General features: G+C 41.4%; 1 protein-coding gene across 1 annotated transcript in view; it reads left to right on the top strand.

Moving 5' to 3' along the window:
- The window catches only part of LOC143986718 (uncharacterized), a 148,193-nt gene extending 143,586 nt beyond the window's left edge, over positions 1-4,607 (top strand). Inside the window, exon 19 of the mRNA XM_077485123.1 lies at positions 4,604-4,607. Coding sequence (XP_077341249.1) covers positions 4,604-4,607 — 4 coding nt within the window. The remainder of the gene's footprint in view (positions 1-4,603) is intronic.
- The last annotated feature ends 7,722 nt before the right edge of the window (positions 4,608-12,329 follow it).

Here is a 12,329-nt window from a genome sequence, read left to right as displayed (position 1 = left end):
CAACAACATCATTGATGTTTTAGGCAGAATATCAAATACCCAATTTTTTTTACATTTGTCATTATATTTTTTTTTTTTTCAAAAAGTTTTAAAGTAATTTGAAAGCCAAATTTTGAAGATGCACACAGTGTGTCAACATTTGCTATCTGCCATCACGCGATATAAATGTATGCGTTTTGTGGGTGCAACTCAAGTATATGAGAGGAAGAGGTTGCACCCCCGAAACATGTCCATTGATCCCCCATGATGGGAGCTAGCACATGTTGACATTAGGCATGGGACCAGGAGGGAAATCCACATTTTAACTCCCAATTTGTGTGCATCTTCAAAATTTGGCTTTTACAGGGGAGAAATAACCCCACCTGATAAAAGGCAAATTTAACACAGTTATGACATACTAATGTCACACATTGCATTCCATTTATCCAAGTTGAACTTTGTATGTTCCTGAGTTTTGTGTGTTATGGTTTTAAATATGCCTGTTTAACCCAAAAAAGGATATTTCTACTGTCAAACATAAAAATGTTATACACCAAAGATGTTGGTTTGCTAAAAAAAAACTTTTCTAACTCACATGTAAATGTGCTTTGAGTAAAATGTTTTATACTCAACAATATGTGGCTTTTTCTTTCAATGCTCAATGCCATTTTTGTTGTAATTTGGTGTGGTTTACAGTGACAATGGGGGTATTTATTAAAGGCAAATCCACTTTGCACTACAAGTGCACTTGTAGTGCAAAGTGGATTTGCCTTTAATAAATAACCCCCACCGTGCTCTGAAATTTACCACAATCATGCCACTTTAGGGACTCAAAGCAATTAATTAATGGAGGTGAAAAGGATGATTATTTTTATCATTAATGCATTACATACATTAACAACAAAAACAATGTGTGTGTAGCAAACCCACAACATAATAATAGTTAGCTGAAGAAGAGATTGTCACCTCATGTATCAAAGAAATAACGTTTGCACTATTGAAGAAAATGTCCAAAAAAAAATAACATTGGAGAACCTAGGAGACAGCTAAAAGAAACACAAGCAGTAAATCAAATGAAATATTAGTTCAGTTTATCAAAAAGTTCATCATTGGCTGGCATATCAATGGCCCCCCTACCCGCACAGTACTCGAAATAACTTTGTCTTACTTTGCGGGGGCACTTTATGGGGGCAAGCCAGGAAGGCCAGGTTCAAGTGCCGTCAGAGTTATATTTTGAAACCTGGCCTCAGCCCCAACTGAGGCCACATAGTTTGTTGCATTTTTTCTGAGGTAATTGTGGTGAATGCAGCAGGCAAGTACAATATGGTTCAGTGTATTGCTGTCAGAAATAGGCGGAACCGGCTGGCCATTATTCTGAACGCATTCTCCACGACTTTTCTGGCTCTGGCCAGCCGGTAGTTAAAAATCCTCTGGTCCAGGGTGAGGGTCCTCATAGGGAATGGCCTCATCAGATGGTCTCCCAGCCCAAATGCTTCATCAGCGATGAACATAAAAGGAAGACCAGCCACATTGTCTTCCAGAGGTGGCAAGTCCAAGCTGCCTTTCTGGAGCTGTCTGTAGAACTCCGTCTGGGCGATGACTGCACCATCCGACATCTGGCCATTCTTCCCCACGTTCACATACAAAAACTCGTATGTTCGCCGACATCACTGCCAACATCACAATACTATTAAACCCTTTATAATTATAATAGTATGACCCCGAGTTTGGGGGTGGGACAATGTGGACATGCTTCCCATCAATTGCCCCTCTGCAGTTAGGGAAGTCCGACTGCTGAGCAAACTGGAATGCCACAGTCTACCATTCATGTGGGTTTTAAGGAAACTGGAGTCAAGCAAGAAAAAAAAATGAGTACTTCTGCACATAACATTGCAAGCAGATTAGACACAAACATCCTTGGCCAACCTAAGTATAACATTTATTGAAATGAGTATTTAAAGACAAAAGTATAAGGTCCATTTATCAGATTCCTCATACCCTCTGAAGGCCAATTGTAAAAATTTTAGGGGAGGGGGGATGTTTTGGACGGGAAACCTTCTCCAGTTCATTGAGAGCTGAAAGTAAAAATGTGTGTTTACTTTGGCCAGCCCCTCCTTACTTACACTATTGGCAGCCCACTGGACAGGTAAGAAGTGTCATAATCTAAAAATATGAATACACACTGTCCAAATTGAAGCACATTTTTACATTCTGCAATAACCTATCAAGATAATAAGAGAACAAAACTTTAAACAGTACAATTTGAAAGTATGCAGGCAGGCCCTTGCATTACATGCTTTGGTGAATTCATCCATAGATATAAACACAAAAGAGGTAAGTATAGTGTTTATGCATTTGGCAAAGTCAACAGAGTATTGGTATCAGCCGACTTGGAGTTTTGAGTTTTGCCCCCCCCAAAAAAACTTCTTGCACTCTGCCTAAATTTAAGGACAACACTAAAATTATTACACATTTTAGGGGTGCAGGGCCGTCTTTAATATTGATTTGACCCTGGGCAAAAAATTTCTTGGGCCCCCCATGCAATTGCACTCTCCATCTGCTCTGATACATGCAATAAATAGCAGCTAGACTTAAAATCAGCTTACTATATCAGATCAGGCAGCAATTGTGATTGGTTGCCAGTGGTTACAGCATATAATTACTGCTTACTGACTGGTTGCTAGAGGTTACAGAACACAGTATGGCTCAGTGATTAGTTTCTAGAGGTTACAGCAAATAATTTCTGCTTGTTAATTGGTTGCTAGAGATTACTGTACAGTAATACTGCTCACTGATTCGTTGCTAGAGGTTACAGCACATCATCTGCTCATTGCAGGGGAGCATGATATACATATGAATGCTGCCTTTATTTACATATTGATGTTGCCGGACGCAGCTATTTACTTAGTAATGCTGACGCTATTTACATATGAATTCCAGTTATTTACATGTAAACACAGGGTCTGCAGGTGAGTCATCTGTACATCACAATAGGGCAGAGCTGGGCAGCAGCAGAAGTTTACACTGAGATATTGGGACACAGCATAGGACTAAAACTTCAAGGGACAAGGGAATTTAAACTGGGATATTTGGCAAGTATGAGGCAGCTGCTTTGGGCCCCACAACAATGACAGGGCCCAGGGCAGTTGCCCCTTTGCCCTGCCTTAAAGATGGCCCTGAGGGGATGTTTAGGGTAAGCACTACCATGGAGCTGACAAAATACATTATTCAGGCACTAGGCAAGGTGTGTATGGGCCCAGGATAGCATGCTGGGGAGATTAGTGAAGGCAAATATGCATGAAGGACAAAAAAAGGAACTTTAAGAGCTTCCAACATGCATGAGAACAAAGAGGACATTCACAGCATATTATAATCATGGTAATTATGGAATAATGCAATAAATGCAATACATTAGTAAACATTAAATACATAGAATGTGATGTTAAAGGAGAAAACTTACCTTAATATAGTCCTTCTGTAGGACCTGAATTATGGCAGAACAAGTCCCTGGAATAATGATTCCCAGAGCCTGGGGGGGAGATGCCTGCTGGGAACGTGATGTCCTGCAGACTTCTCCCCGTTGCCAAGCACTACAAGGTGGAGACGAGCATCTTCTCTGGAGTGATGGCTTGCTGCATGCAGGTGTCCTGCTTTGTAATATAAGGGGACAGCAAAGCCAACAGACTGTGAAAGATGGGGTCCATCATCCAGAGAAAATTCCTGAAATCTTTAGGATTATTCTCCTGGGTCTCCCACAAAAAAGGCATGTGCGAGAATTGGTCACGCTGGAGCAACCAATTCTTTATCCATGAACTCCTCCTCGCCCTGTTCATGGACTGGACTTGGGTCAAAGAAAGAACTCCAACACCAAGCCGCTGACCAGCAAAATCTCTACAATGAGTATATACCCTCAACATGGCTAGAAAACGGTCGGCTAGTCAGAATGAACTAACAGAACGCACTAAAAATCAGAAAGAACCTGAGAAGAATGATCTGAAAATCAGAAACGAGCGGACAAGAACGCACTGAAAAACAGATATGAACTGACAACACGCGCTGAAAGACAGGAACGAACCCACAAGCACAAACTGAAGAACAGATACGAACTGAATGCACGAGGCTGAAAAGTGTGAATCGTCTCTCGCTAAACTTCTACTAACATGAGATTAGCAGAAGGAGCCCAAAGGGTGGCACACTGGCTACTGAACTTCTTTTTTATAGTGCCGTCGTACGTGTTGTACATCAGCGCGTTCTTGCTGATCGGAATTTCCAACAACATTTGTGTGAACGTATGTATGCAAGACAAGGTTGAGCTAACATCTGTTGGAAAAAAAGCCATGGTTTTGTTGTCGGAATATCCGATCGCGTGTACAATACATAGCATAAGTGAGTTGATCTTTGCTTGATTAGCTGCTTTGGAGGGCAGAAGGGACTTTGGGGTCTAATAGACCTCAAATGTCTCATTAAAGAGTACCTGTCACCTGCTCAATGCTATCACATGGGTTTTGGAAATCCCTTGAGATATCAAGAAAGTTAACGCAGTATTAAACCCAAAAGCTAATATTTATTATATTGCAGTTCACCAGTTTATAGATGTTTTAGGCTTTATTTCTTCTATTTTCAGTTGATGATCTGGCCAGTAAGTCTGTTATTTTTCAAAACAGCAAGCTCTCTTCCCGATTTATCAGTTTACGGGGATGAGGCAAACCAATTATCACTGACATTGGGGCTTATAATGATCAACTTTGTAAAATCTTTATCCTAAAAGGAAAAAAGAATGGTTTTCTGTAACTGATTATAAAGCGTAAGCTGGAGTTCAGTTTAGTGTATTTAAATCTGCTAGTACATTTAACACTACATCCCCCCACCGCCAACTGAGAATACTGTTATCTGCTGTGCCCCCTGGTCTCTCTGGAGTGGCTCGAGGTACAGGCAGTATTTCTGAGTATACCACTTTGGAGGACCTTTTCTTCAATTGAGCTCCTAAGTCCCTAAAACCATTTTTGGATGCTCTACCTTCCGCTAACATTGTTATTGATTCAAATATGTACCATGACAACTGGGTCCTCCCCAGCCCCACCCAATGATCTGGGCATCTGATCCGTGATGTGCAGAACCCAAGCGCCTGGTAAATAACATACTGTTCTGCGATTGTGGTCTTTATGACAGGTTGCTCTGTTTGTCCTTCTAATAGCTGAAGCCCCTACCACCAGAGTCTGTCTATACTTATATAAATGGAAGTGGTATACCGTGCTAATTTTAACTATGAAAGAGTTGTGAGGAAAAAAGCAGCAATACAAACAAGAGATATAATCATGTACACAGGAGTTATTAAAATAGTATAGTTGCGCTAAGCAAATAAAATGAGAAAAAAAATGAAAATAGGACAAAAACACAATCTTTAGATCATTGAGTGTGGTAATATCAAATAGCACATATAAATGCACATAAATGTGAAAATGATATTATTAAAAGAAATAGTCTCTTAAAGATAGGGATTGAAGCAAGTTCAACAATGGAAGAATTCCAGCAGAATGGAAAGTTCTCGGGGCTTTCACCACCACCAAGGGAAAGAGATGGAACTCTCCATGTAGCAATCACCTGAAGGAATGGATGGAAGGAAGGATTCACCTGGCACCTCAAGGGCGTTTCCTGTTGTACACCTTAGGAGACATTGAGGTCCTCTGGATGCTGTGCGTGAAGTGTGCAGGATTGGCTACAAGTCCCCGGCTATTTTCCCAATGTACAGGATGCAGAGAGTTTCTATTCTGTGTGGAACAGCCTGTCCTGCCACCAAGGGCCTACCGTGTGGACTCGGCCATGTGCATGGTCGCTCAAGAGTCCGCTGTTCATACTCCCGTAGTGAGGCCTACTACCACAGACGTGATACCTGTCACGGTCAGTACTCGGGACGGAGAGGTGACCACTACCGATGTAACTACTACCACTGCTGCCATCATCAGACGAACTACTCTGGAGGTTAGGGATACAGCATCATCTACTTTGACCGCCACAACCATGCCTGCCTTGGAGAAGATAGGGCGATCCAAGTCATCCAGCAGATGCTGTCAAGGACACTTTATGAGTTCAATCAAACCTGACCGGAGGAAGGAAGTCACTTTGGAGAGGTCAGCCAACACTGATGGTGAGAGATCTGGGGCCATTGTGTTGGGTGGGACTGTGAGGAACGATCTCCCAGCGGAGGAACTGAGAGATTCAGAGTTGGACTCTCTCTCTGACACTGGAGATGATGACCTCTTTGAAATGATGTCACAGGAAATGCTCTGGGCTAATTCGGATGATGTTGCCACAACTTGAAGCATCTCCGGATGGCTGGCCCTGAATTCGGGGAGTGGAACGCCAAGTGCGGAAAACCCCGACAACCATAGACTTAGCCTTTCCCAAACCCGTAACTTTGCCCATGCTTAAAACCAGTTCAGATACTCTAGTGTGCAAGGCCCCTGACTCTTGTGTGCCCTTGGGAGATGGGAACACCAGAGCTTTGCCCAAGCTCGCAAGATCTCAGAGACTGTTAAACAAGTGCGTGGCATCGGAATATGGGTTTGAATTCTCTTATGTGCCTAGAGATGTGATGGACATTATTGAGCAACACCATGATGAATGGTATGCGGAGGATGTCTGGAATTATCTAAAGGTTCCGAAGCCGTTCCGGAAAAAGATCTTTTCACTGGATATGTACGAAAGGTTCACAGGGTGCCTCCAGCAGTGTAGTTATGGAAGGCACATGTACGAGGACAAAGTGGTAATCTGTAGACCAGGGTGGGACAATGTTGTTTACTTTGTTACCACAATAGATGCCCAAGGAAAGTCATTAACCTTGCCGGATCCCAGGTTCTACAGGCGAGGACAATGGCCAGAACAGTTTTTTTTTTTGCTTGAAAAAAAAAAGAGAGACTTTTTGCTGCCCCTACTTTACTTTTTGCGTGAGATCAAAGACTGTGGGTAGATAGCTAGATAGTAGGCTTTGAAGAGATTACGGGTCAAGCTTTACACAGCACAGCAAGAAAAGGAAAAATGTTTGTGACTAGCACTTATAACTTTCCCCACTAGGTGGTGCAAGTTTGCAAGGGCATACTCTGAACATTCTGAAGCTTTTAGCCCCTGTACACACGGTCGGAGATTTCGACAACCAAATCCGTCGGATTTTGTCCGTCGGATTTTGCCAGTCGGATCTTGTCCGAAACTGTTGCATACACACGGTCGGAAGTTGTCGAAAAATCTGATCATTCAGAACGTGATGACATAATTTCGTTACGATGGGACTACGTTCAGGCTAGTCGCCAATAGCTTTGATGTAGGAATTTGATCTGAGCATGCGTGGCACTTGGTCCGATCAAAATTCTCTACACATGATCGGAGTATGTCCGATCAAACCAGTTGGTCGGAAAATATTTCCAACAAGTTGGAAAATTGGGTCCGACGGATATTCCGACGGAATCAGTCCGATGCATACCACACACAGTCGGATTATCCGACAACACGGTCCGATAGGACACATTCCGACGGATTCTCCGACCGTGTGTACAAGGGCTTAGGCTTTTGGTACAGTTAAGTTGGAAGAGAAGAACTCATCTGCTTATGATGAGGACTTACCTTCCTAAACATGGTTTATTGTTTTATGTTTTTTTTTTCTTGCAGGAGGTCTTCTATCAAGCCACATAGAGGGTGGTTTAGTTAGATAGGTCTTGGGCTGCATTATATGTGATATTTGTGTGGATGAGCCTGTGTTGCTAACCAATGTTCTATAATGTTTAAAGTTTATTGTTTTTCCTTCCCTTTTCCCCATTCCAACCCTAAAAGTTCAGGTACTCATTTTTGATAGGACTAGATTTTTGATCTCTGGGTTTTTCTTTCTTTCCCAGACGATGAGGACATCGTCTAAATTGCCAGGGGAAGTATGTAGTGCCGGCTTCTGAAGAGCATGCGCTATGTGTTTTGTCATTTAACCTTACTCTTGAAGCACAGTTTGGTTTTGGCTTCAATTATCCTAAATTTAGACCTCAGCACCAGTCTAGCTGGACTGCCGGGTGTTCTGCCTGACCATAGGTGGTGCTGTCATCATGGCAGGGTGCAGAATGCAATCTAGTTGGGTGCATTAAGGTTATTCTCTCTCAGAATCAGCCCAGTGGGGGTGTCACTCTTGCTGTGCCTTCTGGGAGAGGGTACTTAAGGTGCAGATATCACGTGTTTTGGGGTTCCGGTCCAGAAGTGCTTTCTGACTGTTTGGTCCTGGTCCTCCTGACCAGCCCCCAGGACTGCCACGGCCTGGGGTGCAGATCCACTTGACTTCAAGCCTCTGAGCTGGCTAGCCCGAGGTAAAGAAACTGAAGGAAGGATTTGAAGGTGGTCCGGTGCCGTCTTGGTTAGTGGAGAGGCCCAGCAACTGTGAAGGTTTCCAGGGGAGGATTCTTTGGTAGAAGGCCACGCAAGGGTTGGCTTCTCAATAAGAGCCTGGCCAGTTGGAAGACCCCGAGTGAATCCAATCTCGTGTGGTATCTCTGGAACCAGCTGCAAGATAATGGTGCCATATGAGGGTTCTACAAGTTGACTACAAATACTTCAGTTTTTACTAAAGTGTTCTACACCGAGTCTGTGGCAGAGACTTGTATCTGATTTAAACACCTTGTTGGCTGCTAGACCTGGTGAGAGAAGGACTATCCAATAATGAAGAAGGTAACAGTAAGCCCAATTAAATCAGCCGCTCAATAATAGCATTGATTTCAACATATGCATTTAAACTCAAAGGTCTACAACATTTGACGCGATTTAGCCAACTTATTTTGAGTTTGGGAATAGCACTCTTTGGCCCTCCTCTCCAATGTGATTTTAGCTTTTCAATACCTATAAAATAGGTATCCCTAGGGTTTTGGTTGTGTACCTCCAAGTAATGCCTAAAAACTGGATGACCTTTAAACCCTCTCCTTATATTCCCAATATGCTTGTTTAACCTTGCTTGGAGAGATCGTACAATGCGCTCTATGTATTGTAATCCACAAGGACAGGTTAAAAGGTATACGACATGAACAGTAGAACATGTGATAAAGGGCTTTATTTGGAATTCCTGAGAAGTTCTGTTGGAAAAAAATTAGTTGGTTTTCCTATTTCTAATACTATTAATTGTACATACAGCACACCTTTTGCATTTATGGTACCCTACCAGACTGTGAAAAAATATAAGTTTATTGTTAATAGGGGGATCACACACAACCAGGGCTAATGAATCTTTCAAGGAGGGAACTCCTCTGAACACCACCTGTGGTTGATCTGGAAAAATAGGGCCTAAGGTGAATACACTCTCGCATAGCGGCGGCGGCGGTGGATTCAAAAAACGTTGTGACTTGCATATGTACAGAGACGCATTTTTATCTTCTACTGTGTGAGTAACATTTTATACATTTAATAAAACGTGATTGAAAACTGGATTACACTATGTCTGCCCTATGTTGCTTTCAATGAGGAAAAATCACTGGAATATTATTGGATGGTAACCGGATCAGCTCTGCAAAGCGACACAGGGGCTCACACTGTGAAGGCGCATTAACCCCTTATGGGGAGAGGGAGCTGGTGAGTGCGGCCAATTGTCTTTTATACAGAAATCGCACCGTTGCAATCCAGGAATCCACTTAATATTGAAGCACACTGTCACTTTTGTTTCAGCAGAACTTTCCAATTGGAGTATTATTGTTTTTCTGCCGTTGGATTTTTTACATCAACCTCAAATAGTTGTGCAAGAATGAGCAAAAAATAAAATACTCAAAGTGTTATAATTGTTGTAAAAACATAAGTGTTGTGTGCAGTAAAATAAACCAGGTGAGATCAACAATGTCAAAAGGTCAGATGACACCAAAAAAATTGGAAAATGTAAAAAACATATATAACAACCAATACCAGGTGTATATGTTATATCAAAAAAGAATATGCATATAAAGCTTTAACACAATGTGACAGTGCAAAGTCCATAAAAAAATAATTAGCATGCTGAATTGGAGCTCAGATGATAATAAGTTTCAAGAGCATGAATGGTGATATTCTGAATTAACACACGGCACCCAGGACTGTGCTTCCACCACCCAAGGGAAGGGTAGGTACTCTTACCCTAAGATGTGGATATACACGCCAGTGGCGGTTGGTAAAACAAGCATGGATGGAGGCCAGGATCTCAAGCCATGATCTCCTATAGTTGGACAGTGTGAACGCACACCTGCAGCGATGCAACAAGACAGCAGTACAGGAAGCAGAAGCTCAACCACGATATTCCTGGTAAGTAAAGACTCCTTGAAGTTCTCCTCCACCAAGGGAAAATGATGGTCAAAAAAAAGGAAGGCTTCCACGTAGCGCAGATCAAAACAATGTACGTATTTAATAATTAAAAAATTGTACAAACATCACTCAAGATGTGTACATAAAATATGATCACAGAAGCTAGTAAAACAGGTGAAGTGTATGGTGGCTAGCAGGCAATAACCCAACGTGTTTCGTCCAATGGGACTTCAACTGGGGTATAAGCCTGCTGCCACTCATTGCGATATATATATATATATATATATATATATAAATAAACAGTAATAGCCTAATTGGACCAGAATAAAAAAGATTAATTGAGGGCCCATCTTGGCAAATGTCGTGCTCTTCTCCCCTCGCCTTGAGTCACCAATCCTGGGAGCTTGGCGTTGGGATAACATCATCACGGCGTGCGGCGTGTGTTTCTTGCTTTGCTTTCTTTTACCGATCATGGGTCCATTAGTCGAGGCTACTGGTTGGTCACAATTACAAGACAAAGGCAAGTATTATAAGCAACACTAGATATACAGCCGGTCATACACCACAAAGTCTGAGACTAATATTCATGATATCTAATTATAAACAATATCATTATGACCATGTGTAAATATATAAACTCTTAAAAAATACAAATGAATAGTAATAATGAAAATAAATAAAAAATAATAAAACATGGATAAGGGTGACAGAAAACATGGAAAAATATATATGTGTAAACTCCTATAGAAACTGGTATGTGGATGTGACCTGCTAGAATATAATAAGCATAAGTCAATGAGAAATAAACCCATGAAAATAAGACCATAAGAAAAAAAGTCCATATCAAAAATCTAGGCTTTGTTAATAAAAGCATTTATATCCCAGTCGATATTCATTCTATAGGGTTAATACAGTTTAAGCTGGTATATCCAGAATGTTTCTAGAAATGATACACCTCATAGACAAGAGTCACCTCTCCAATGGGGGACAAATTTGTCTATGATCTGGAATTTAGTACCTAATGGGTTCTTATTGTGGTGGTGAAGATAATGCCTGGGTACGCTATGATTGATGCAGCCTTTTTTGATACTGGCGATGTGTTCATTCACCCTCACTGAAAATAATCTGATAGTCTGTCCTAGTCTGTCCTCAAAAGACTCAGACTTCCTCCTCCCACACGCATTGTGCAGGCATACATTGCATTTGTGACAGGGATAATATACCTTGAGATTGTGGAAAAAAGAAGGTCTGGTCAGAGAATCAATAACGTTTGGGGCAATCTGCCCACTCAAAGATCGTGCTGCTCTGCCTCTGTATGTTCCCCAAATTATTAAACTTATTCAGAGTTTTAACCATCGAGGTTCCAGGTTACTACCTACAGAGAAGAAAATCTTCCTATATCTGGCACACCATTAAACACTCTACCCTCCAAACACTGTTCTGTCATATGTACCCATTTATGCAATACTGTTTCCTGTGTCCCAATGTATGTCTAACATTGTTCACCTTCTTTATTATTTCTTCTGAAAAATAAAAACAAAATTTTGAAAAAGAAAAAGGTGCTGTAAACATAAAATGTGTGTTATATCAAATCAGCATCACTGTAAAAAATTACATGATTCTCAGCAATCATCACTGATAATAGATAGTATGACTTTTTGTTAACTCATGTAATTTGTTTGTGCATGGATTCCTATAATTTCACTCTAAATATTGCATTGAAGTTGGATATGCACATAAACACGTCAGTAGTGCATTTCTTTTGATTATATTGTTATTGTGCTGCACTTTTTCAAGGAATATTATTACCATTGGTGCAGGAACGCATGTCAGTGGTGGCTGCAATCAGTTTTTTGGTGTTAATAAGTTGCACTTGTCTTTACACACAAATGCTCTTTGAGCCCACGCATGCAGGAAACCTATTATAAGATTCACTCCCAATGGTGCATTACACCGATAAAAAAAAAAAAGCAATGGTCTTCCGGGGAGTCTGACATCTGCTGGAGGTGCAGGGAGGAAGGGGGATCCTTTCTTCATCTCTGATGGGGTTGTGCCAGTATACAACCTTT

Source organism: Lithobates pipiens, unplaced genomic scaffold (genome assembly GCF_037356315.1).
Source record: "Lithobates pipiens isolate NorthernLeopardFrog02 unplaced genomic scaffold, aLitPip1_a1.2 Scaffold_18, whole genome shotgun sequence".
NCBI classification, from domain to species: Eukaryota; Metazoa; Chordata; class Amphibia; order Anura; family Ranidae; genus Lithobates; species Lithobates pipiens.
Note: the sequence above shows the minus strand (reverse complement) of the source record. Positions and strands in the feature narration are given on the sequence as shown.